General features: G+C 57.9%; 1 protein-coding gene across 1 annotated transcript; it reads left to right on the top strand.

The window, feature by feature from the left end:
- Positions 1-26,962, top strand: L1CAM (L1 cell adhesion molecule). Its single transcript, XM_077172420.1, is given in 17 exon segments — positions 1-84; positions 328-655; positions 2,329-2,399; positions 4,190-4,307; positions 4,310-4,414; positions 5,217-5,335; positions 7,457-7,676; positions 9,520-9,645; positions 12,788-12,879; positions 12,881-12,962; positions 15,696-15,818; positions 17,403-17,567; positions 21,740-21,871; positions 23,735-23,800; positions 24,084-24,102; positions 25,900-26,367; positions 26,683-26,962. Coding segments are annotated over 16 exon segments (2,067 nt in total). The 3' UTR covers positions 26,117-26,367; positions 26,683-26,962.
- Positions 26,963-27,252: the final 290 nt, after the last annotated feature.

Raw genomic sequence — 27,252 nt, 5'->3', positions numbered from 1 at the left:
ATGGAGCAGGAGGAGGCCATTTTGGGCTATTTAGAATATTTTAGGGATATTTTAGTGCAGTTTTTAACCCTTTCTCCCCTCAGAGTTCGTGGTGGAGCAGGAGGAGGGGATTTGGGGATATTTAGGACATTTTGGGATATTTTGGGATGGTTTTTAACCCCTTTCTCCCGCAGAGTTCGTGGTGGAGCAGGAGGAGGCCATTTTGGGCTATTTAGGATATTTTAGGGATATTTTAGGGATATTTTAGTGCAGTTTTAACCCCTTTCTCCCCGCAGAGTTCGTGGTGGAGCAGGAGGAAGGCATTTTGGGATATTTAGGATATTTTAGGGATATTTTAGTGCAGTTTTAACCCCTTTCTCCCCGCAGAGTTCGTGGTGGAGCAGGAGGAGGCCATTTTGGGCATTTTTGGGATTTTGGGGATATTTTGGGTCAGTTTTTAACCCCTTTCTCCCCTCAGAGTTCGTGGTGGAGCAGGAGGAAGGCATTTTCTCCCCGGGCCGTTTCGAGGAGGTGCTGACGGTGCCGGGGGCGCGGCCCCGGGCCCTCCTGGCGCTGTCCCCGTACGGGCGGTACCGGTTCCGGGTCCTGGCCGTCAACGGCTACGGGAGGGGCGAGCCCAGCGCGCCCAGCGCCGCCGTCAGCACCGAGCCCGCCGGTGAGGGGCTGGGAGGGCCCAAAATCCCCAAAAATCACCGAAAAAATCCTGTTAAATAACCCCAAAATCCCCACAAACGCCGTCAGCACCGAGCCCGCCGGTGAGGGGCTGGGAGAGCCCAAAAATCCCAAAAATACCCCAAAAAATACCCCAAAAATACCCCAAAAATCCCGTTAAATAACCCCAAAAAATCCCGTTAAATAACCCCAGAAATCCACAGAAACGCCATCAGCACCGAGCCCGCCGGTGAGGGGCTGGGAGGGCCCGAAAATCCCAAAAAATACCCCAAAAATCCCAAAAAATAACCCCAAAATCCACAGAAACGCCGTCAGCACCGAGCCCGCCGGTGAGGGGCTGCGAGAGCCCAAAAATCCCAAAAAATAACCCAAAAATACCCCAAAAAATACCCCAAAAAATACCCCAAAAATCCCCACAAACGCCGTCAGCACCGAGCCCGCCGGTGAGGGGCTGCGAGAGCCCAAAAATCCCAAAAAATAACCCAAAAATACCCCAAAAAATACCCCAAAAAATCCCGTTAAATAACCCCAAAAAATCCGGTTAAATATCCCCAAAAATCCCGTTAAATAACCCCAAAAATCCCGTTAAATAACCCCAAAATCCCCACAAACGCCATCAGCACCGAGCCTGCCGGTGAGGGGGCTGGGAGAGCCTGAAAATCCAAAAAAAATCCCCGAAAAAAACCCTTAAATAACCCCAAAAATCTGGTTAAATATCCCCAAAAATCCTGTTAAATAACCCCAAAAAATCCCGTTAAATACCCCCAAAAATCCCATTAAATAACCCCAGAAAATCCCGTTAAATAACCCCAAAAAATCCCGATAAATAACCCCAAAAAATCCCATTAAATTACCCAAAAATCCTGTTAAATAAACCCACAATCCCATTAAACACCCCAAAATCCCCAAAAAAATCCCATTAAATCCCCCCAAAAATCCTGTTAAATAACCCCAAAAATCCCATTAAATCCCCAAAAAAATCCCCATTAAAAACCCTAAAGCTGTCCAAAATACAGAAGAAAATCCTTGTTAAACAACCCCAAAATCCCCATGAAATACCCCAAAACTATCCCAGGGATTTTTGGGGGGTTTTTGGGGGGATTTTTTGGGGTTTTTGGGGGGGATTTTTTGGGGGTTTTTGGGGGGATTTTTTGGGGAGATTTTTTGGGGATGTTTTGGGGGGATTTTTTGAGGGTTTTTGGGGATGTTCTGGGGAGATTTTTTGGGGTGTTTTGGGGGGATTTTTTTTGGGTGATTTGGGGGGATTTTTTTGGGTTTTTTTTGGGGATGTTTTGGGGGGATTTTTTGGGGATTTTTGGGGGGATTTTTTGGGGTGTTTTGAGGGGATTTTGGGGTTTTTTTGGGGTGTTTTGGGGGGATTTTTTGGGGGGTTTTGGGGGGATTTTTGGGTTTTTTAGGGTGTTTTGGGGGGATTTTTTGGGGGGTTTTGGGGGGAATTTTTTGGGTTTTTTAGGGTGTTTGGGGGGGATTTTTTGAGTTTTTTTGGGGGGATTTTTTGGAGGTTATTGGGGTATTTTGGGGGGATTTTTTGGGGGATTTTTTGGGTTTTTTTGGGGTATTTTGGGGGGATTTTTTGGGGATGTTTTGGGGATTTTGTGGGTTTTTTTGGGGTCCCTGACCCTTTTCCCCCCACAGCCCCTGAGCGGTACCCGATGGGCGTGAAGGGGGAGGGGAACGAGACCAACAACCTGGTGATCACCTGGCAGGTACGGGGGGCTTGGGGGGATTTTGGGGGGTCCTGGGGGGTTTGGGGGGTCCTGGGGGATTTTGGGGGGTCCTGGGGGGATTTTGGGGGGTCCTGGAAGGATCTGGGGGAGCTTGGGGGGGAGTCCTGGGGGGATTTGGGGGGGCTTGGGGTGGGTTTGGAGGAATTTTGGGGGGACCCTGGGGGGTTTTGAGGGTGTTTAGGGGGGTCCTGAGGGGATTTTTGGGGGATTTTGGGGATCCGGGAGGGGGGGACCTGGGGGGTTTTGGGGTGTCCTGGCGGGACTTTTGGGGGATTCCTGGGGGGTTCAGGAGGATTTTTGGGGGGTCTGGAACTGCAACGCCCCCGAGCTCCGGTACCGGGTGCAGTGGCCAGGGTGGGGTTTGGGGCCATATTTAGGATTTGGGGCTGATTTTGGGGGTTCAGGGTTGTATTAGGATTTGGGGCTGAGTTTTGGGTTCAGGGCTGATTTTTGGGGTTCAATGCTCATTTTTGGGGTCCCTTTCCCCCCCAGCCGCTGCCCCCGGGGACTGGAACGCCCCGAGCTCCGGTACCGGGTGCAGTGACCGGGGTGGGGTTTGGGGCTGTATTTAGGATTTGGGGCTGATTTTTGGGGCTCAGGGTTGTATTTAGGATTTGGGGCTGAGTTTTGGGGTTCAGGCCGGAGTTTTGGGGCTCAGGGCTGTATATAGGATTTGGGGCTGATTTTTGGGGTTCAATGCTGATTTTTGGGGTCCCGTTTCCCCCAGCCGCTGCCCCCCGGGGACTGGAACGCCCCCGAGCTCCGGTACCGGGTGCAGTGCCCAGGGTGGGGTTCAATGCTCATTTTTGGGGTTCAATGCTGATTTTTGGGTTTCAATGCTGATTTTGGGGGTTCAATACTGATTTTTGGGGTTCAATGCTCATTTTTGGGGTCCCGTTCCCCCCCAGCCGCTGCCCCCCAGGGACTGGAACGCCCCCGAGCTCCGGTACCGGGTGCAGTGACCAGGGTGGGGTTCAGGGCTGATTTTTGGGGTTCAGGGCTGATTTTTGGGGTTCAATGCTCATTTTTGGGGTCCCTTTGCCCCCAGCCGCTGCCCCCCAGGGACTGCAACGCCCCCGAGCTCCGGTACCGGGTGCAGTGACCGGGGTGGGGTTTGGGGCCATATTTAGGATTTCAGAGCTGATTTTTGGGGTTCAGGGCTGATTTTTGGGGTTCAGGGCTGTATTTAGGATTTGGGGCTGATTTTTGGGGTCCCTTTGCCCCCCAGCCGCTGCCCCCGGGGACTGGAACGCCCCCGAGCTCTCGGTACCGGGTGCAGTGCCCGGGGTGGGGTTCAGGGCTGATTTTTGGGGTTCAATGCTGATTTTTGGGGTTCAATGCTGATTTTTGGGGTCCCGTTTCCCCCCAGCCGCTGCCCCCCGGGGACTGGAACGCCCCCGAGCTCCGGTACCGGGTGCAGTGCCCGGGGTTGGGTTTGGGGCCATATTTAGGATTTCAGGGCTGATTTTTGGGGTTCAGGGCTCATTTTTGGGGTCCCTTTCCCCCCCAGCCGCTGCCCCCCGGGGACTGGAACGCCCCCGAGCTCCGGTACCGGGTGCAGTGACCGGGGTGGGGTTTGGGGCTGATTTTGGGGTTCAATGCTCATTTTTGGGGTCCCGTTCCCCCCAGCCGCTGCCCCCCGGGGACTGGAACGCCCCGAGCTCCGGTACCGGGTGCAGTGCCCGGGGTTGGGTTTGGGGCCATATTTAGGATTTCAGAGCTGATTTTTGGGGTTCAGGGCTGATTTTTGGGGTCCCTTTGCCCCCCAGCCGCTGCCCCCCGGGGACTGGAACGCCCCCGAGCTCCGGTACCGGGTGCAGTGGCGGCCGCTGGAGCCGAGCCGGGGCCGCTGGGCCGAGGCCACGGTCGGGGAGCCCCCCCTGGTGGTCCGGGACACCCCAACTTTCAGCCCTACGAGATCCGGGTGCAGGCGGTGAACGAGGCCGGGAAGGGCCCCGAGCCCCCCGTGGTCATCGGATACTCGGGGGAGGATCGTGAGTGTGGGGGACCCCTCCCCAAAATAGCCCCGGGGGTGGGGGGGGACCCCCAAAATTGGGGAGTGGGGAGGAAAACGGGGAGACCCCAAATGCCCAAATCTGGGGGAGACCCCAAATCCCCAAATCTGGGGGTGCTGGAGAACCCAAATCTGGGACAGAGACCCCAAATTGGGGAGTGGGGGAGAAAAAGGGGGAGACCCCAAATCTGGGGGTGCTTGAGAAGCAAAATCTGGGGGAGAGACCCCAAATTGGGGAGTGGGGGAGAAAAAGGGGGAGACCCCAGATTTGGCTGTGATGGGAGGGAAAAGGGGGAGAGACCCCAAATTTGGGGTGGGGGAGAAGAGAAAAGGGGTGAGACCCCAAATCTTGGGGTGTTGAGAGACCCCAAATCTGGGGGTGGTGGAAGAGCCCAAATCTGGGGGTGGTGGGAGAGAAAATGGGGAGAGACCCCAAATCTGGGGGTGATGAAGAACCCAAATCTGGGGGTGACCCCAAATTGGGGGTGGTGGGAGATGGGAGAACCCAAATCTGGGGGAATTGAGAGAGAAAAGGGGGGAAAAATCCCAAATTTGGGGCTGCTGAGAGACCCCAAACCTGGCGACTTCGGGGCAAAAAAATGGGGGAGACCCCAAATTTGGGGGCGGTGAGGGAGGGGGGGACCCCAAATCTGGGCTTGACCCCAAACCCGGGGCTGCATTTTGGGGTTGAATTTCCCCTTTTTGGGGGGATTTGAGGTTGGGGGGGGGTCCCTGTGTTTGGGGGGTCCTGAGCCCCCCCCTGACCCCCCCGGCCCCCCCAGTGCCCCTGGTGTACCCCGAGAATGTGGGGGTGGAGATCCTGAACAGCAGCAGCGTCCGCGTCACCTGGAGCCTGAGCGGGGCCCTGCGGGACCTGCGGGGCCGCCTGAGGGGATACCGGGTGAGGAACCCCAAAATCCCAACGGGAACCCCCAAAATCCCAACGGGAAACCCCAAAATCCCAACGGGAAACAACAAAATCCCACAGGGAAACCCCAAAATCCCAACGGGAATCCCGAAATCCTGCAGGGAAACCCCAAAATCCCAACGGGAAACCCCCAAAATCCGGCCCGGAATTGGCAAAATCCTGCAGGGAAACCCCAAAATCCCAACGGGAACCCCCAAAATCCCAACGGGAAACCCCAAAATCCCAACGGGAAACCCCGAAATCCCAAAGGGAAACAACAAAATCCCAAAGGGAAACCCCGAAATCCTGCAGGGAAACCCCCAAAATCCAACGGGAAACCCCAAAATCCCGAAGGGAAACCCCCAAATCCTGCAGGGAAACCCCAAAATCCCAACGGGAATCCCGAAATCCCCGAAATCCTGCAGGGAAACAACAAAATTCCCAAAATCCCAACGGGAAACCCCGAAATCCTAAAGGGAAACCCCAAAATCCCCAAAATCCCAACGGGAAACAACAAAATCCTGCAGGGAAACCCCAAAATCCCAGCGGGAAAACCCAAAATCCCAACGGGAAACCCCCAAAATCCCAACGGGAAACAACAAAATCCCGAAGGGAAACAACAAAATCCTGCAGGGAAACCCCGAAATCCCAAAGGGAAACCCCGAAATCCCGAAGGGAAACCCCGAAATCTCAACGGGAAACCCCGAAATCCTGCAGGGAAACAACAAAATCCAACGGGAAACCCCAAAATCCTGCAGGGAAACCCCAAAATCCCAATGGGAATCCCCGAAATCCAAAGGGAAACCACAAAATCCCAACGGGAATCCCGAAATCCTTCAGGAAAACCCCAAAATCCTGCAGGGGAAACCCCCAAAATGCTGCCCAGAATTGACAAAATCCTGCAGGGAAACCCCAAAATCCCAAAGGGAATCCACAAAATCCCAACAGGAATTCCCTAAATCCTGCAGGGAAACCCCAAAATCCCAATGGGAAACCCCAAAATCCTGCCCGGAATTGACAAAATCCCGCAGGGGAACCCCGCAAAGTTTAGGGTATTTTTGGGGAGGTTTTGGGGGGAATTTTGAGGCAGTTTTGGGGTGGGTTTGGGGCATTTTTGGGGATATTTTGGGCCATTTTGGGCCATTTTGGGGTGTATTTTGAGCCATTTTCGGGGGTATTTTTGGCTGTATTTTGGGCCATTTTCGGGCCATTTTTGGGTGTATTTTGGGCTATTTTTGGCTGTATTTTGGGCCATTTTTGAGGGATATTTTGGGCCATTTTCGGCTGTATTTGGGGCCATTTTCTGGGTTTTTTTTCGGCTGTATTTTGGGCCATTTTCGGGGGTATTTTCGGCTGTATTTTGGGCCATTTTTGTGCCATTTTCAGCTGTATTTTGTGCCATTTTCGGCTGTATTTTGTGCCATTTTCGGGTGTATTTTGAGCCATTTTTGGGTGTATTTTGGACCATTTTGGTGCTGTATTTTGGGCCATTTTTGTGCCATTTTCAGCTGTATTTTGGACCATTTTCGGCTGTATTTTGGGCCAATTTTGTGCCATTTTTGGGGGATTTTTTGGGCCATTTTCGGGTGTATTTTGGGCCATTTTGGGGCTGTATTTTGGGCCATTTTTTGTGCCATTTTTTACTGTATTTTGCGCCATTTCCGGGGGTATTTTCGGCTGTATTTTGGCCCATTTTGGGGCTGTATTTTGGGCCATTTTTGTGCCATTTTTACTGTATTTTGTGCCATTTTCGGGGGTATTTTCGGCTGTATTTTGGCCCATTTTGGGGCTGTATTTTGGGCCATTTTTGTGCCATTTTTACTGTATTTTGTGCCATTTTCGGGGGTATTTTCGGCTGTATTTTGAGCCATTTTCGGGGGTATTTTGAGCCATTTTCGGGGGTATTTTGGGCCATTTTCGGGGGTATTTTTGGCTGTATTTTGGACCATTTTTTACTGTATTTTGAGCCATTTTCGGGGGTATTTTTGGCTGTATTTTGGGCCATTTTTCGGCCATTTTTGGGGGATTTTTTGGGCCATTTTCGGCTGTATTTTATGCCATTTTTTACTCTATTTTGCGCCATTTTCAGGCCACCTCTCCCCTCCCTTCCCGCAGGTGCTGTACTGGCGGGACGGCTGGGTCGGGGAGCACTCGCGGCCCCCCGGCACCCCCGAGCCCCCTCCCCAGCCGGGGGCGCTGACGGTGCCGGGCGAGGCCGGGGGCGCCGTCCTGGGGCCGCTGCAGCCCTGGAGCCGCTACCGCCTGCAGGTGCTGGTGTTCAACGGGAGGGGCGCCGGACCCCCCAGCGCCGAGATTCATTTCCACACCCCGAGGGAGGTGAGAGCCCCGCCCGGGAACACGAACACGGGGGAGAAAAAGGGGATTTGGGGATGTGGGATAACCCCGGGATCACAAAAACGGGGGAGAAAAGGGGAATTGGGGTCGTGAGATAACCCCGGGATCACAAAATGGGAAGGAAAGGGGAATTGGGGTCGTGGAATAACCCCGGGATTACAAAATGGGGAAAGAAAGGGGAATTCGGGGTCGTGAGATAACCCCGGGATCACGAAAATGGGGGAGAAAAGGGAATTTGGGGATGTGGGATAACCCCGGGATCACAAAACGGGGGAGAAAAAGGGAATTCGGGGTCGTGAGATAACCCCAGGACCCCAAAATGGGGGAAGAAAAGGGGAATTGGGGTTGTGAGATACCCCCGGGACCCCAAAAACGGGAAAGGAAAGGGGAATTGGGGTCGTGAAATACCCCTAGGGAACCCAAAATGGGGAAATAAAAGAGAAATCGGGACCCTGAAATACCCCCCGGGACCCCAAAAGGGGAATGAGGACCCTAAAAAGTGAAATTGGGATCGTGAAATAACCCCGGGACCCCAAAATCCCCCCCAGACCCCAAAATCCTGTTCTGGGACCCTGAAAACTGATCCGGGGGTCCCTGACCTAAACCCTGTCCCAGTCCCGGGATTTTGGGGGGATTTTGGGGGCATTTTTGGGGGATTTTTGGAGGTCCCTGACCCAAGCCCCCCCCCAGTCCCAATTTGGGGAGAATTTTGGGGAAATTGGGGGAGGACCTGGGGGGGGGGGATTTTGGGGGTCCCTGACCCGAGGATTTGGGGAGGATCTGGGGGGATTTTTGGGGGATTTTTGGGGAGATTTTTGAGGGGATTTTTGGGGGGATTTTGGGGGTCCCTGACCGGAGGATTTGGGGAGGATCTGAGGGGATTTTGGGGGGGATTTTTGGGGGGATTTTTGGAAGGATTTTGAGGGGATTTTTGGAAGGATTTTTTGGGGGATTTTGGGGGTCTCTGACTGGAGGATTTGGGGAGGATCTGGGGGGATTTTTGGGGGGATTTTGGGGGTCCCTGACCGGAGGATTTGGGGAGGATCTGGGGGGGATTTTGGAGGATTTGGGGAGGATCTGAGGGGATTTTGGGGAGGATTTTTGGGAGGATTTTTGGGGGTCTCTGACCGGAGGATTTGGGGAGGATCTGGGGGGGATTTTTGGGGGATTTTGGGGGTCCCTGACCGGAGGATTTGGGGAGGATCTGAGGGGATTTTGGGGGGGATTTTTGGGGGTCTCTGACCGGAGGATTTGGGGAGGATCTGGGGGGGATTTCGGAGGATTTGGGGAGGATCTGAGGGGATTTTGGGGGGGATTTTTGGGGGATTTTTGGGGGTCCCTGACCGGAGGATTTGGGGAGGATCTGGGGGGGATTTCGGAGGATTTGGGGAGGATCTGGGGGGATTTTGGGGGGATTTTTGGGGGGATTTTGGGGGTCCCTGACCGGAGGATTTGGGGAGGATCTGAGGGGATTTTTGGAAGGATTTTTTGGGGGTCCCTGACCGGAGGATTTGGGGAGGATCTGGGGGGGATTTTGGAGGATTTGGGGAGGATCTGAGGGGATTTTGGGGGGGATTTTTGGGGGATTTTTGGGGGTCCCTGACCAGAGGATTTGGGGAGGATCTGGGGGGGATTTCGGAGGATTTGGGGAGGATCTGGGGGGATTTTGGGGGGGATTTTTGGGGGGATTTTGGGGGTCTCTGACCGGAGGATTTGGGGAGGATCTGAGGGGATTTTTGGGGGATTTTTGGGGGTCCCTGACCGGAGGATTTGGGGAGGATCTGGGGGGATTTTGGGGGGTCCCTGACCCTCCCCGACCCCCCCAGTGCCGGGCCCCCCCGAGGAGCTGCGCGTTGAGCGCCTCGGGGACACCGCGCTGAGCCTCGAGTGGCGGCGGCCGCGCCACCCCAACGGCGTCCTGAGCGGCTACGTGCTGCAGTACCGGCTGCGTGCGTATACTGGGAGCACTGGGAGGGACTGGAGGGACTGGGAGGGGGCACTGGGAGCACTGGGAGGGACTGGGAGGGACTGGGAGGGGCGCTGGGAGGGACTGGGGGGCGCTGGGAGGGATGGGAGGGATGGGAGGGGGCGCTGGGAGGGACTGGGGGGCGCTGGGAGGGACCGGAGGGGGCACTGGGATGGGGTTTGGGGGCACTGGGAGCACTGGGAGCACTGGGAGGGACGGGAGGGGGCGCTGGGAGCGCTGGGAGGGGGCGCTGGGAGCGCTGGGAGTGACTGGGGGGCACTGGGAGGGATGGGAGGGGCACTGGGAGGGACTGGGGGGCGCTGGGATGGGGCGCTGGGAGGGACGGGAGGGGGCACTGGGAGCGCTGGGAGGGACTGGAGGGGGCGCTGGGATGGGGTTTGGGGGGGCACTGGGAGCACTGGGAGGGACGGGAGGGAGCACTGGGAGCACTGGGAGCACTGGGATGGGGTTTGGGGGGCACTGGGAGCACTGGGAGCGCTGGGAGGGATGGGAGGGGGCGCTGGGAGCACTGGGAGCGCTGGGGCCACTGGGGTGGGGTTTGGGGGGCACTGGGAGCACTGGGAGGGGGCACTGGGAGCACTGGGAGAGACGGGAGGGGCGCTGGAAGAGACGAGTGGGGGGCACTGGGAGCACTGGGATGGGGTTTGGGGGGCACTGGGAGCGATTGGGGGGCACTGGGAGCACTGGGAGTGACTGAGGGGGCACTGGGAAGGACGGGAGGGGAACTGGGATGGGGTTTGGGGGGCACTGGGAGCGACTGGGAGCGACTGGGGGGCACTGGGAGCACTGGGAGGGGGCACTGGGAGCACTGGGATGGGGTTGGGGGGCACTGGGATGGGGTTGGGGGGCACTGGGAGCACTGGGAGGGATGAGCGGCGGTGAGGGGGGCACTGGGAGTGAGCACTGGGGGAACTGGGAGGGCACTGGGAGCACTGGGAATGTTTTGGGTTAATTCGGGGCCGTTTGGGCCATTCCGGGCGAGTTTTTTGGGGTTAATTCGGGGCTGTTTGGGACCATTCCGGGCGGGTTTTTTGGGGTTAATTCGGGGCTGTTTGGGCCATTCCGGGCGGGTTTTTTGGGGTTAATTCTGGGCTGTTTGGGGCCATTCCGGGCGGGTCTTCTGGGGTTAATTCGGGGCCGTTTGGGCCATTCGGTGCGGGGTTAATTCGGGGCTGTTTCGGTCCATTCCGGGCGGGTTTTTTAGGGTTAATTCGGGGCTGTTTCGGGCCATTCCGGGCGGGTTTTTTTGGGGTTAATTCGGGGCTGTTTCTGTCAATTCCGTGCGGGTTTTTTGGGGTTAATTCGGGGCTGGTTTTGGCCATTCCGGGCGGGTTTTTTGGGGTTAATTCGGGGCTGTTTTTGGCCATTCCGGGCGGGTTTTTTGGGGTTAATTCGGGGCTGTTTGGGGCCATTCCAGGCGGGTTTTTTGGGGTTAATTCGGGGCTGTTTGGGGACCATTCCGGGCGGGTTTTTTAGGGTTAATTCGGGGCTGTTTGGGGCCATTCCGGGCGGATTTTTTTGCGGTTAATTCGGGGCCGTTTGGGCCATTCGGTGCGGGGTTAATTCGGGGCTGTTTGGGGCCATTCCGGGCGGATTTTTTTGCGGTTAATTCGGGGCCGTTTGGGCCATTCGGTGCGGGGTTAATTCGGGGCTGTTTTTGGCCATTCCGGGGCGGATTTTTTGGGTTAATTCGGGGCTGTTTTTGGCCATTCTGGGCGGGTTTTTTGGGGTTAATTCGGGGCTGTTTGGGGCCATTCCAGGCGGGTTTTTTGGGGTTAATTCGGGGCTGTTTGGGACCATTCCGGGCGGGTTTTTTAGGGTTAATTCGGGGCTGTTTGGGGCCATTCCGGGCGGATTTTTTTGCGGTTAATTCGGGGCCGTTTGGGCCATTCGGTGCGGGGTTAATTCGGGGCTGTTTTTGGCCATTCCGGGGCGGATTTTTTGGGTTAATTCGGGGCTGTTTGGGGCCATTCTGGGCGGGTTTTTTGGGGTTAATTCGGGGCTGTTTGGGCCATTCCGGGCGGATTTTTTGGGTTAATTCGGGGCTGTTTCGGGCCATTCCGGGCAGGGTTAATTCGGGGTTGTTTAGGTTATTCCAGGTGGGATTTTTAGGGTTAATTCGGGGCCGTTTGGGGCCATTCCAGGGATGTTTTTTGGGGTTAATTCGGGGCTGTTTGGGCTATGCGGGGCTGGTTTTTTTTAAGGGTAATTCGGGGCTGTTTGGGCCATTCCGTGCGGGTTTTTTGGGGTTGATTCGGGGCTGTTTCGGGCCATTCCGGGCGGATTTTTTTGGGGTTAATTCGGGGCTGTTTGGGGCCATTCCGGATGGAATTTTTGGGTTAATTCGGGGCTGTTTGGGCCATTCCGGGCGGATTTTTTGGGGTTAATTCGGGGCTGTTTGGGGCCATTCCGGGCGGGGTTTTTTTGGGGTTAATTCGGGGCTGTTCGGGCCATTCCGTGCGGGTTTTTTGGGGTTAATTCGGGGCTGTTTGGGGCCATTCCGTGCGGGTTTTTTGGGGTTAATTCGGGGCCGTTTGGGGCCATTCGGTGCGGGGTTAATTCGGGGCTGTTTCGGTCCATTCCGGGCGGGTTTTTTGGAGTTAATTCGGGGCTGTTTTGGGCCATTCCGGGCAGGGTTAATTCGGGGTTGTTTAGGTTATTCCAGGTGGGATTTTTTTTGTTAATTCGGGGTTGTTTCGGTCCATTCCGGGCGCGTTTTTTGGGGTTAATTCGGGGCTGTTCGGTACATTCGGGGCGGGTTTTTTTGGGGTTAATTCGGGGCTGTTTCTGTCCATTCCGTGCGGGTTTTTTGGGGTTAATTCGGGGCTGGTTTTGGCCATTCCGGGCGGGTCTTCTGGGGTTAATTCGGGGCTGTTTGGGCCATTCCGGATGGAATTTTTGGGTTAATTCAGGGCCTCCCAGGCCGGGTTTTCTTATGTTAATTCGGGGCTGTTTGGGCCATTCCGTGCGGGTTTTTTGGGGTTGATTCGGGGCTGTTTCGGTACATTCGGGGCGGGTTTTTTGGGGTTAATTCGGGACTGTTTGGGGCCATTCCGGGCGGGTTTTTTTGGGGTTCCCTGGCATCCCGGACCCTTCCCCCGCAGAGAACCAGACCGAGGACGGGATCCCCATGGAGATTTTGTTCCCGCCCGGGACCCTGAACACGACCCTGGCCCGGCTGGAGCCGCGGGGGCGGGTACCGGCTGGAGCTCCGTGCGCGCACCCGGCACGGCCCCGGCGCGCCCCTGGTGCGCCTGGGCAGCCTCGCCCCCGAGCCCGGTGCGCACCCCAAAAACCCCCCCGAAAAACCCGCGGGGGACCCCAAAAACCGGCCCTGAAAACCGCGGGGGAACCCCAAAAACCCGCCCCAAAAACCGCGAGGGAACCCCAAAAACCGGCCCTGAAAACCGCTGGGAGGAGCCCAAAAATCGTCCCAAAAATCCCGCCCCAAAAACCCCGGGGGAACCCCAAAAACCGGCCCTGAAAACCGCGAGGGAACCCCAAAAACCGGCCCCAAAAACCGCGGGGAGCAGCCCAAAAATCGTCCCAAAAATCCCGCCCCAAAAACCGCGAGGGAACCCCAAAAACCGGCCCCGAAAACCGCGAGGGAACCCCAAAAACCGGCCCTGAAGACCGCGAGGGAACCCCAAAAACCGGCCCTGAAAACTGCGGGGGAACCCCAAAAACCGGCCCTGAAAACCGCGAGGGACCCCAAAAACCGGCCCCGAAAATCCTGGGGGAACCCCAAAAACCGGCCCTGAAAACCGCGGGGGAACCCCAAAAACCGACCCTGAAAACCGCAGGGAGGAGCCCAAAAATCGTCCCAAAAATCCCTCCCCAAAAACCGGCCCCAAAAACCGCAGGGGAACCCCAAAAACCGGCCCTGAAAACTTCGGGGGATCCCCAAAAACCGGCCCCGAAAACCGCGGGAAGCAGCCCAAAAATCGTCCTAAAAATCCCCCCCCAAAAACCACGAGGGAACCCCAAAAACCAGCCCCGAAAACCCCGGGGGAACCCCAAAAACCGGCCCCGAAAACCGCGGGGAGGAGCCCAAAGATCGTCCCAAAAAACCGCGGAGAGCAGCCCAAAAATCGTCCCAAAAATCCGGCCCCGAAAACCCCGGGGGGACCCCAAAAACCGGCCCTGAAAACCTCGGGAGAACCCCAAAAACCGGCCCCAAAAACTGCGGGGAGGAGCCCAAAAATCGTCCCAAAAAACCCGCCCCAAAAACGGCCCCGAAAATCCCGGTAGAACCCCAAAAACCGGCCCCAAAAACCGCGAGGGAACCCCAAAAACCGGCCCCGAAAACTGCGGGGAGGAGCCCAAAAATCGTCCCAAAAATCCCTCCCCAAAAACCGGCCCCAAAAACCGCAGGGGAACCCCAAAAACGGCCCTGAAAACTTCGGGGGATCCCCAAAAACCAACCCCGAAAACCGCGGGGAGGAGCCCAAAAATCGTCCTAAAAATCCCCCCCCAAAAACCACGAGGGAACCCCAAAAACCAGCCCCGAAAACCCCGGGGGAACCCCAAAAACCGGCCCCGAAAACCGCGGGGAGGAGCCCAAAGATCGTCCCAAAAAACCGCGGAGAGCAGCCCAAAAATCGTCCCAAAAATCCGGCCCCGAAAACCCCGGGGGGACCCCAAAAACCGGCCCTGAAAACCTCGGGGGAACCCCAAAAACCGGCCCCGAAAACCGCGGGGGATCCCCAAAAACCGGCCCCGAAAACCGCGGGGGAACCCCCAAAAACCGGCCCTGAAAACCGCTGGGGAACCCCAAAAACCGGCCCCGAAAACCTCGGGAGAACCCCAAAAATCGTCCCAAAAAACCGCGGAGAGCAGCCCAAAAATCGTCCCAAAAATCCGGCCCCGAAAACCCCGGGGGAACCCCAAAAACTGGCCCCGAAAACCACGGGGAGCAGTCCAAAAATCGTCCCAAAAATCCCGCCCCAAAAACCGCGAGGGAACCCCAAAAACCGCCCTGAAAACCGCGGGGAGCAGCCCAAAAAAGTGGCCCCAAAAACCCGCGGGGGACCCCAAAAACCGGCCCCAAAAACCGGCCCCAAAAACCGGCCCCAAAAACCCTGGGAGAACCCCAAAAACGGGCCCTGAAAACCGCGGGGGAACCCAAAAACTGAGCTCAAAAACGAACCCCAAAAGCTGCGGGGGTACCCAAAAACCGACCCAAAAAACGGCTCCAAAAACCGCGGGGAGACCCCAAAAACTGATCCCAAAAAGCGGCCCCCCAAACCCCCAAGGGGGACCCAAATATTGGCCCCAAAACCCACGAGGGACCACCCCAAAAACCGACCCCAAAACGGCGGGGGGACCCCAAAAGCTGAGCCCAAAAACCGCTGGGGGACCCCGAAAAAAGTGACCCCAAAAACCGCGGGGGACATCCCCAAAAACCGACCCAAAAGCCGCGGGGGGACCCCAAAAACTGAGCCCAAAAACCTTTGGGGTACCCCCAAAAAAGTGACCCCAAAAACCGCGGGGGACCCCAAAAAAGTGACCCCAAAAACCGACCCAAAAAAATCGGCTCCAAAAACTGCGAGGGGACCCCAAAAACTGAGCCCAAAAACCGCGGGGAGACCCCAAACTCCGGGCCCAAAAACCGCTGGGGTACCCCAAAAAAGTGACCCCAAAAACCGCGGGGGGACCCCAAAAACCGCTGGGGTACCCCAAAATTGACCCCAAAAACTGCGGGAGGACCCCAAAAACTGCTGGGGGGGGACCCCGAAAATAGCGGGGGAGGGAGCCGAAAAAGGGAAGGGACCCCAAAATTTTGGGTGGCCCCAAAACAGGGTGGGAGGGACCCCAAAACTGCTGGGGGGGACCCCGAAATTTCTGGGGGGGGGGAACCCCAAAACTTCCAGGGCAGCCCCAAAAAAGGATGAGGGGACCCCAAAATTTGAAGTGGCCCCAAAACGGCGGGGTCGGGGGGGGGGTCCCCGGGGTGGGGGGGGGGTTTTGGGGTGGGGGCGATTTTGGGGTGACCCCCCCGTGCCCCCCCAGTGCTGCCGGTGCTGGGCACGGTCGGGTTTGGGGAGGTGGGCGAGGATTTCACGGAGCTGCGCTGGACCCTGGCCCAGCCCCAGGCCAACATCGAGTTCGAGGTCGAGTACATGAGCAAAACCAGTAAGGGACTGGGAGGGGAACTGGGAGGGGAACTGGGGACACTGGGAGGGACTGGGAGCGACTGGGAGGGACTGGGAGGGGATTGGGAGGGGATTGGGAGGGGATTTGGGGACACCGGGAGGGGATTTGGGGTGACTGGGAGGGGCTGGGAGGGGATTGGGCGATACTGGGAAGAGATTTGGGGGGACTGGGAGGGGATTTAGGCACACTGGGAGGGACTGGGAGGGGATTGGGGGGGGACTGGGAGGGACTGGGAGGGGATTTAGGGGCGCTGGGAAGGGATTTGGGGACACCGGGAGGGGATTTGGGGTGACTGGGAGGGACTGGGAGCCACTGGGAGGGGATTGGGGGACACTGGGAGGGACTGGGAGGGGATTTAGGCACACTAGGAGGGACTGGGAGGAGATCTGGGGACACCGGGAGGGGATTGGGGACACTGGGACGGGGATTTGGGGTGACTGGGAGGGACTGGGATGGACTGGGAGGGGATTGGGGGACACTGGGAGGGGATTTGGGGACATTGGGAGGGGATTTAGGGGCGCTGGGAGGGGATTGAAGGGACTGGGAGGGACTGGAGGGGATTGGGAGGGACTGGGAGCGACTGGGAGGGGATTGGGGGACACTGGGAGGGGAATTGGGGACACTGGGAGGGGATTTGGGGGGACTGGGAGAGACTGGGAGGAGATTGGAGGGACTGGGAGCGACTGGGAGCGACTGGGAGGGGATCTGGGGACACTGGGAGGGGATTTGGGGGCGCTGGGAGGGGGATCTGGGGCCATTTCTGGGGATTTTGGGACCAAACGGCACCGGGAAAAAAGCGAGTGCGGAGTGCAGACGTTTGGGGAGATTTTGGGGGAGATTTTGGGGTGTTTGGGGGGAGGTTTTAGGGTATTTTGGGGGGTGTTTGGGGGGGGGTTTGAGGGTGTTTGGGGGGTATTTTGGGGAGAGGTTTTTGTGGGTGTTTGGGGGTGTTTGGGGGGTATTTTTGGGGGTAGTTTGGGGGGGGTTTTGGGGGTGTTTGGGGGTATTTTAGGGGGGTTTTGGGGGGAGGTTTTGAGGGTGTTTGGGGGGTATTTTTGGGGATGTTTGGGGGTTTGGGGGGTATTTTTGGGGGGTGTTTGGGGGGTATTTTGGGGGTGTTTGGGGGGTATTTTGGGGGGTGTTTGGGGCGAGGTTTGGGGGTATTTTGGGTGGTATTTTGGGGTATTTTGAGGGTGTTTTTGGGGGGTGTTTGGGGGGTATTTGGGGGGTATTTTGGGGGTGTTTGGGGGATATTTTGGGGGGTATTTTTGGGGGGTGTTTGGGGGTATTTTGCAGGGGTTTTGGGGGTATTTTGGGGGGTGTTTGGGGGGTATTTTGGGTGTGTTTTGGGGGGTATTTTTGGGAGTGTTTGGGGGGGTTTTGGGGGTGTTTTGGGGGTATTTTGGGGGTATTTTGGGGAGTGTTTGGGGCGAGGTTTGGGGGTATTTTGGGGGTGTTTGGAGGTATTTTGGGGGGTATTTTTGGGGGGTGTTTGGGGGTATTTTGGGGGTGTTTTGGGGTCTATTGGCCCCCCACGACCCCCTCCCCTTTCCCCCCCCGCAGCGGAGGAGCCCTGGCGCTCCTCGGGCCGGGCCAACTCCTCCCTGGGCCGGTACCGGCTCGGGGACCTGCGGCCCGGGACCTCGTACCGGGTGCAGTTCGTGGGCAGGAACCACTCGGGGGAGCGCGTGGCGTTCTGGGAGAGTGAGGTGCACACCAACGGCACCTGTGAGCCCCAAAAATCACCCCCAATTCACCCCAAAATAATCCCAAAATAATCCCAAAGTAATCCCAAATCCAGCCCCGGGGAGCGCGTGGCGTTCTGGGAGAGCGAGGTGCACACCAACGGCACCTGTGAGCCCCAAAAATCACCCCCAATTCACCCCAAAATAATCCCAAAATAATCCCAAATCCAGCCCCGAGGAGCGCGTGGCGTTCTGGGAGAGCGAGGTGCACACCAACGGCACCTGTGAGCCCCAAAACGCCCCCAATTCACCCCGAAAATACCCCAAATCCTGCCCAAATTCACCCCAAAATCACCCCCAAAAATGACCCAAAATCCATCCCAAATCCAGCCCAAATCCAGCCCAAAAATCCATCCCAAATCCAGCCCAAAATCACCCCCAAAATAAACCCCAAATCCAGCCCCGGGGAGCGCGTGGCGTTCTGGGAGAGCGAGGTGCACACCAACGGCACCTGTGAGCCCCAAAAATCACCCCCAATTCACCCCAAATTCACCCCAAAATAATCCCAAAATCCAGCCCAAATCCAGCCCAAAATCACCCAAAAATCATCCCAAAATACAGCCCAAAATCACCCCCAAAATAAATCCCAAATCCAGCCCGAGGAGCGCGTGGCGTTCTGGGAGAGCGAGGTGCACACCAACGGCACCTGTGAGCCCCAAAAATCACCCCCCGTTCACCCCAAAATCACCCCAAAATCCAGCCCAAATTCACCCCAAAATCACCCAAAATCCATCCCAAATTAGCCCCAAAAATCACCCCCACTTCATCCCAAAAATACCCCAAATTCACCCCAAATTCACCCCAAAATCACCCCAAAATCACCCCAAATTCATCCCAAAAATACCCCAAATCCTGCCCCAAATTAACCCCAAAATCACCCCAAATCCTGCCCAAATTAGCCCCAAAAATCACCCCCACTTCATCCCAAAAATACCCCAAATCCTGCCCAAATTCAGCCCAAATTCACCCCAAAATCCATCCCAAATCCAGCCCAAAATCACCCCCAAAATCACCCCAAAATCCATCCCAAATCCAGCCCAAAATCACCCCAAATAAACCCCAAATCCAGCCCCAGGGAGCGCGTGGCATTCTGGGAGAGCGAGGTGCACACCAACGGCACCTGTGAGCCCCAAAACGCCCCGAATTCACCCCGAAAATACCCCAAATCCTGCCCAAATTCACCCCAAAATCACCCCCAAAAACCACCCAAAATCCATCCCAAATCCAGCCCAAAATCACCCCAAAAAAAACCCCAAAATAATCCCAAATCCAGCCCTGGGGAGCGTGGGGCATTCTGGGAGAGCGAGGTGCACACCAACGGCACCTGTGAGCCCCAAAAAACCCCAAAATCGCCCCCAAAAAACCCCCAAGTCCAGCCCAAATTCACCCCGAAATCACCCCCAAAATAAACCCCAAATCCAGCCCCAAGGAGCGTGTGGCATTCTGGGAGAGCGAGGTGCACACCAATGGCACCTGTGAGCCCCAAAAATCACCCCCAATTCACCCCAAATTCAGCCCAAATTCACCCCAAAATCCAGCCCAAATTCAGCCCAAATTCACCCCAAAATCCAGCCCAAATCCAGCCCAAAATCACCCCAAAATAAATCCCAAATCCAGCTCCAGGGAGCGCGTGGCGTTCTGGGAGAGCGAGGTGCACACCAACAGCACCTGTGAGCCCCAAAACGCCCCGAATTCACCCCGAAAATACCCCAAATCCTGCCCAAATTCACCCCAAAATCACCCCCAAAAATGACCCAAAATCCATCCCAAATCCATCCCAAATCCAGCCCAAAAATCCAGCCCAAATCCAGCCCAAAAATCCATCCCAAATCCAGCCCAAAATCACCCCAAAATAAACCCCAAATCCAGCTCCAGGGAGCGCGTGGCATTCTGGGAGAGCGAGGTGCACACCAACGGCACCTGTCACACCAACGGCACCTGTGAGCCCCAAAACGCCCCGAATTCACCCTGAAAATACCCAAAATCCAGCCCAAATTCACCCCAAAATCACCCCAAAACCACCCAAAATCCATCCCAATCCAGCCCAAAATTACCCCCAAAGTAATCCCAAATCCAGCCCTGGGGAGCGTGGGCATTCTGGGAGAGCGAGGTGCACACCAACGGCACCTGTGAGCCCCAAAAACCCCAAAATCGCCCCAAAAAAACCCCCAAGTCCAGCCCAAATTACCCAGGAATCACCCCAAAAATCACCCCAAAAATCACCCCCAAATTACCCCAAAATCCAGCCCGAATCCTCCCCATGAGAGCCTTGAGATCCTGTGGGGGTCCCCAAAATCCCCAAGGGTCTCCCCAAACTCCCCAGGGGTCTCCCCAAAACCCCTCAGGAATGCCCCAAACTCCCCGGGAGTGTCCCCAAAATCCCCCTGGGGGTCTCCCCAAACTCCCCCTGGGGGTCCTCCCAAAATCCCCTCAGGAATGCCCCAAACTCCCTGAGGGGGTCCCCAAACTCCCCTCGCGTCTCCCCGAAACCCCTCGGGAATGCCCCAAAATCCCCTCGGGTCTCCCAAATCCCCTCGGGTCTCCCCCAAACTCTCCGGGGTCTCCCCAAAACCCCTCGGGAATGCCCCAAACTCCCTGGGGGTCTCCCCAAAAATCCCTGGGGGTCTCCCTGAAATCCCTCGGGAATGCCCCAAAATCCCCGGGGTCTCCCCAAACTCCCCAGGGTCCTCCCCAAACTCCCCTCACGTCTCCCCGAAACCCCTCAGGAATGCCCCAAAATCCCCTCAGGAATGCCCCAAAATCCCCTCGGGTCTCCCCAAACTCTCCGGGGTCTTCCTGAAACCCCTCAGGAATGCCCCAAACTCCCCTCGGGGTCTCCCCAAAATCCACGGGGGACTCCTCAAAATCCCCGGGGGCCTCCCCAAAATCCCCCCGGGGGGGGCCCCAAAAATCCCCAGGATTGCCTCAAAATCCCCTCGAGCCTCCCCAAAATCCTTGGGTCTCCCCAAAATCCCCTCGAGCCTCCCCAAACTCCCCGGGGGTCTCCCTGAAACCCCTCGGGAATGCCCCAAACTCCCCCCGGGGGTCCCCAAAAATCCCCGGGGGTGTCCCCAAAACCCCTCTAAAACTCCTCGAGGGTGCCCCAAACTCCCTGGGGGCCTCCCCAAAATCCCTGGGGGTCTCCCCAAACTTCCCCTGGGGGTCTCCCCAAAAATCTCCGGGGTCTCCCCGCAACCCCTCAGGAATTCCCCAAACTCCCCGGGGGGGTCCCCAAACTCCCCTCGCATCTCCCCGAAACCCCTCGGGAATGCCCCAAACTCCCCTCGGGTCTCCCCAAAATCCCCTCGGGTCTCCCCAAACTCTCCGGGGTCTCCCTGAAACCCCTCAGGAATGCCCCAAAATCCCCGGGAGTGTCCCCAAATTCCCCGGGGGGGTCCCCAAAAAATCCCCGGGTTGCCCAAAATCCCCTCATGTCTCCCCGAAACCCCTCGGGAATGCCCCAAAATCCCCTCAGGAATGCCCAAACTTCCCTCGGGTCTCCCCAAAATCCTCGGGCTTCCCCAAAAATCCCCTCGGGTCTCCCCAAACTCTCCGGGGTCTCCTGAAACCCCTCAGGAATGCCCCAAACTCCCCTCGGGGTCTCCCCAAAATCCCAGGGGGTCTCCCCAAAATCCCCTCAGGAATGCCCCAAACTCCCTGGGGGTGTCCCTGAAACCCCTCAGATGCCCCAAAATCCCCTCGGATTCCCCAAAAATCCCCCCGGTCTCCCCAAACTCCCAGGGTCCTCCCCAAACTCCCCTCACGTCTCCCCGAAACCCCTCGGGAATGCCCCAAAAATCCCTCAGGAATGCCCCAAAATCCCCTCGGGTCTCCCCAAAACTCCCCCTGGGGGTCTCCCCAAAATCCCCTCGGGGTCCTCCCCAAAATCCACGGGGTCCTCCCCAAACTCCCCAGGGTCTCCCAAAAATCCCCTCAGGAATGCCCCAAAATCCCCGGGAGTGTCCCCAAATCCCCCGGGGGGCTCCCCAAAAATCCCCAGGGTTGCCCAAAATCCCCTCACGTCTCCCAAAACCCCTCGGAATGCCCCAAAATCCCCTCGGGTCTCCCCAAACCCCCTGGGGGTCTCTCCCCAAATCCCCCTGGGGTCTCTCCCCAAACCGTGACCCCCCCTCCGTCCCCGTTGTTGTCCCTCAGTGCTGCCGCGCCCCGCGGGCGGCTTCGCCACCGAGGGTTGGTTCATCGGCTTCGTCAGCGCCGCGGTGCTGCTGCTCCTGCTCCTCCTCATCCTCTGCTTCATCAAACGCAGCAAGGGGGGCAAGTATTCGGGTGAGCCGGAGCCCCCCGGGAAACCCCCCAAAAACCACCCAAAAATCCAGCCCAATCCAGCCCAAAATCACCCCAAAATAAACCCCAAATCCAGCCCAAAATCACCCCAAAATAAACCCAAATCCAGCCCAAAATCACCCCAAAATAAACCCCAAATCCGGGAACCCAAACCCCGGGAACCCCCCCGGGATCCCCCCCGGGAACCCCCCGGGAAACCCCCGGGAACCCCCCAAAACCACCCAAGAATCCAGCCCAAATCCAGCCCAAAATCACCCCAAAATAAACCCCAAATCCGGGAACCCAAACCCCCAGGAACCCCCTGGGAACCCCCCCAGGAACCCCCCTGGGAGCCCCCTGGGAACCCCCCGGGATCCCCCTGGGAACCCCCCGGGAACTCCCAGGGAACCCCCCCAGAACCCCCTGAGACCCCCCGGGAACCCCCCCGGGAACCCCCCGGAACCCCCCCCAGAACCCCCCTGAGACCCCCCCGGGAACCCCCCGGGAACCCCCCGGGAACCCCCAGGAACCCCCTGGGAAACCCCTGGGAACTCCCAGGGAACCCCCCGGGAACCCCCTGGGAAACCCCCGGGAACCCCCCGGGAACCCCCCTGAGACCCCCCCTGGGAACCCTCCCCAGGAACCCCCCCAGGAACCCCCCCGGAACCCCCCGGGAACCCCCCGGGAACCCCCTGGGAACGGCGGGGGCTCCACAGGGATGGGATTGGTGGAGGTTTGGGAATTTGGGGGTTTGGGGTGTGGAGAGGGGGTCCTGGGGGGGTTTGGGGAGTTTGGGGTTTTGGGGGTCCTGGAGGGGGCATTTGGGGGTTGGGGAGTTCTTGGGGGGTGTTTGGGGCATTTGGGGGGAATTTGGGGGGAATTTGGGGGGTCTGGGAATTTGGGGGTTTGGTGGAGGTTTGGGAATTTGGGTGGTCCTGAGGGGTTTGGGCGATTTGGAAATTGGGGGGGTCCTGAAGGGAATTTGGAGTTTTGGGGGTCCTGAAGGGGATTTTGGGGTCTTGGGGATTCTGTGGGTGGGTTTGGGGGGGGGTCCTGAGGGGAGGTTTGGGAATTTGGGGGGTCCTGGGGGGGATTTGGGAATTTGGGGGTTTGGTGGGGGTTTGGGAATTTGGGGGGTCCTGGGGGGGGGGGGGGTTGGGGTTTTGGGGGGTCCTGGGGGGGGTTTGGGAATTTGGGGGTTTGGTGGAGGTTTGGGGTTTTGGGGTGTCCTGGGGGACAGTTTGGGAATTTGGGGGGTCCTGGAGGTGGGGATTGGGTTTTGGGGGGTCCCCAACTTCTGACGGAATTGGGGGGGGGGGTCCCCAAGGTCTGATGGAATTGAGGAGGGGTCCCCAGGGTCTGATGGATTTGGGGGGGTCCCCAAGGTCTGAGGGGTTTGGGGAGGGGTCCCCAAGGTCTGAGAGATTTGGGGAGGGGTCCCCGACGTCTGAGGGATTTTGGGGAGGGGTCCCCAAGGTCTGAGGGATTTGGGGGGGGTCCCCAAGGTCTGAGGGGTTTGGGGGGGGTCCCCAGGGTCTGATGGATTTGGGAGGGGTCCCCGAGGTCTGAGGGAATTGAGGAGGGGTCCCCGAGGTCTGATGAATTGGGGAGGGGTCCCCGAGGTCTGATGGAATTGGGGAGGGGTCCCCGAGGTCTGAGGATTTGGGGGGGGTCCCCAAGGTCTGAGGGATTTGGGGAGGGGTCCCCAAGGTCTGAGGGGTTTGGGGAGGGGTCCCCATGGTCTGAGGGGTTTGGGGAGGGGTCCCCATGGTCTGAGGGATTTTGGGGAGGGGTCCCCAAGGTCTGAGGGTTTGGGGGGGTCCCGGGGGTGCCGTGGCCCCCCCCTGAGCGCAGGTGCCCCCCCAGTGAAGGACAAGGAGGACACGCAGGTGGACTCGGAGGCGCGGCCCATGAAGGACGAGACCTTCGGGGGAGTACCGGTGAGGAAGGGGCGTGGCTTGGCCAAAAAATGGGCGTGGTTTGGTTTTTAATGGGCGTGATTTGACTTTTAATGGGTGTGGTTTCATGTAAATGGGTGTGGTCTGATCGGAGTGGGCGTGGCTTGGTGGAGGGGTTTATGGCAATTGACCGTGATCTGCCTTCCCGCACTAATTAACCCGCTCATTAACTGCCCCCCTCATTAATTATTCGCCCTCCTCACCAAATGCTAATTGCCCCTCTCTCATTAATCGCTCGCCGCTAATTGCCCTGGGCTAACGCAGGTCCCTGGAGAGGTAAGGGGGGTCTGGGGGGGTCATTGCATCCATGGGGGGGGTCCCCAATCCCCTGGGGGGGGGGGGGGTGGGCGGGGGGCTGGGGGGCGGGGGTGGGGGTCCTCAGGGGTGGGGGAGGGGTCCTCATCCATGTCATTCCCCTCCCCCCCACCACGCAGCCCCTCACAGCCTCCGTGGGGGACGTTGGATGGGTCAGTGGATGGGTCAATGGTTGGGTGTTGGTTGGGTCAATGGATGGGTCAATGGTTGGGTGTTGGTTGGGTGTTCATCAATGGTTGGGTCAATGGTTGGGTCAATGGTCAGGTCATCGGTTGATCAATGGTTGGGTGTTGGTTGGGTCAGTGGTTGGTCAATGGCTGGGTGTTCATCGATGGTTGGTCAGTGGTTGGGTGTTGGTTGGTCAATGGTTGGGTCAATGGTTGGTGAATGGTTGGGTCTGTGGTTGGGTGTTCATCGATGGTTGGTCAGTGGTTGGTCAATGGTTGGGTCAGTGATTGGGTCAATGGTTGGTCAATGGTTGGGTCAGTGATTGGGTCAATGGTTGGTCATTGGTTGGGTCAGTGGTTGGGTCAGTGGTCGGGTCAATGGTTGAGTCATTGGTTGGGTCAATGGTTGGTCAATGGTTGAGTCATTGGTTGGGTGTTGATTGGTCAGTGGTTGGTCAATGGTTGGGTCAATGGTTGGGTGTTCGTCAATGGTTGGTCAATGGTCAGGTCATTGGTTGGTCAGTGGTTGATCAATGGTTGGGTCAATGGTTGGTCAATGTTTAGGTGTTGGTTGGGTCAGTGGTTGGGTCAATGGTTGGTCAATGGTTGAGTCATTGGTTGGGTGTTGATTGGTCAATGGTTGGTCAATGGTTGGGTCAACGGTTGGTCAATGGTTGGGTCAGTGGTTGGGTCATTAGGTCAATGGTTGGGTCAATGGTTGGTCAATGGTTGGGTTAATGGTTGGGTCTGTGGCTGGGTCAATCTTTGATCATTGATTGGTCATTGATTGGGTCAATGTTTGATCATTGATTGATCATCAATTGATTATTGATCGGTCACTGATCCCTGTCCCAGCGATGGCGAGGAGAAGGCCTTGGGCAGCTCAGGGCGCTGATGGTTGGGTCAATGTTTGATCATTGATTGGTTATTGATTGGGTCAATAGTTGGGTCAATGTTTGATCATTGATCGGTTATTGATCCCTGTCCCAGTGACGGCGAGGAGAAGGCCTCGGGCAGCTCAGGGCAATGATGGGGTTGGTTGGGTCAATGGCTGGGTCAATGTTTGATCATTGATTGGTCATTGGTTGGGTCAATAGTTGGGTCAATGTTTGATCATTGATCGGTCATTGATCGGTCATTGATCCCTGTCCCAGCGACGGCGAGGAGAAGGCCTCGGGCAGCTCGGGGCGCTGATGGTTGGGTTATTGATTGGGTCAATGTTTGATCATTGATCATCGATCGGTCATTGATCGGTTATTGATCCCTGTCCCAGCGACGGCGAGGAGAAGGCCTCGGGCAGCTCGGGGCGATGATGGTTGGGTTATTGATTGGGTCAATGTTTGATCATTGATCATTGATCGGTCACTGATCCCTGTCCCAGCGACGGCGAGGAGAAGGCCTCGGGCAGCTCGGGGTGATGATGGCTGGGTCAATGGTTGGGTCAATGTTTTGATCATTGATCATTGATTGATCATTGATCCCTGTCCCAGCGACGGCGAGGAGAAGGCCTCGGGCAGCTCGGGGCGCTGATGGTTGGGTTATTGATTGGGTCAATGTTTGATCATTGATCGGTTATTGATCCCTGTCCCAGCGACGGCGAGGAGAAGGCCTCGGGCAGCTCGGGGCGCTCCCTGGGCGCGGCGGGCGCGGCGCTGGGCAGCGATGACAGCCTGGCCGGCTACGGCGGCAGCGCCGACGTGCAGTTCAACGAGGACGGCTCCTTCATCGGGCAGTACAGCGGCACCCGCGGCACGGCCGCCGGCAGCTCCGGCCCCGCCAGCCCCTCGGCCGCCGCCCCCCTCGACTGAGGGACCCCCGCCCCGGGGGGGGGCACCGGGGGGGCACCGGGGGCGGGCGCCACGGCCATGGGGACGGGCAGAGGGGGCGGTGCTGGGGCCATGGTGGGCGATGGGGACATCCCTGGGTCGTGGTGGGACACCCCCAGTGTCACAGTGGGACCCTCATGGCTCTGGGGACCCCCCTGATGTCACAATGGGACCCCCACCCCAGTGTCACCGTGGGACCCTCATGGCTCTGGGGACCCCACCCCAATGTCACAGTGGGACCCCCACAGCTCTGGGGACCCCACCCCAGTGTCACCGTGGGGACCCCACAGCTCTGGGGACCCCACCCCAGTGTCACAGTGGGACCCTCATGGCTCTGGGGACCCCCCTGATGTGACAATGGGACCCCCCCCCCCCATTTTCACAGTGGGACCCCCCCATGACCCTGGGGACCCCTCCTCAATGGGACCCCCAATGTCACAATGGGACCCCCCCCAATGTCACAGTGGGACCCCCACAGCTCTGGGGACCCCACCCCAGTGTCACCGTGGGGACCCCACAGCTCTGGGGACCCCACCCCAGTGTCACAGGGGGGACCCTCATGGCTCTGGGGACCCCCCTGATGTCACAATGGGACCCCCCCCTCATTTTCACAGTGGGACCCCCCCATGACCCTGGGACCCCTCCTCAATGGGACCCCCAATGTCACAGTGGGACCCCCACAGCTCTGGGGACCCCACCCCAGTGTCACAGTGGGACCCTCATGGCTCTGGGGACCCCACCCCAATGTCACAGTGGGACCCTCATGGCTCTGGGGACCCCCCTGATGTCACAATGGGACCCCCCCCAATGTCACAGTGGGACCCCCCCCTCATTTTTCACAGTGGGACCCCCATGACCCCTGGGGACCCCTCTTTTCACAGTGGAACCGCCCCATGACCCTGGGGACCCCTCCTCAATGGGACCCCCAGTGTCACAATGGGACCCCCCCCAATGTCACAGTGGGACCCCCCATTTTCACAGTGGGACCCCTCCTCAGTGGGACCCCCAGTGTCACAGTGGGACCCCCTTGATAATGGAGACCCCCCCAATGTCACAGTGGGACCCCCCAGTGTCACAGTGGGACCCCCCCCATTTTCACAGTGGAACCGCCCCATGAC

Source organism: Agelaius phoeniceus, chromosome 38 (assembly GCF_051311805.1).
Source record: "Agelaius phoeniceus isolate bAgePho1 chromosome 38, bAgePho1.hap1, whole genome shotgun sequence".
Taxonomy (NCBI): domain Eukaryota; kingdom Metazoa; phylum Chordata; class Aves; order Passeriformes; family Icteridae; genus Agelaius; species Agelaius phoeniceus.
Note: the sequence above shows the minus strand (reverse complement) of the source record. Positions and strands in the feature narration are given on the sequence as shown.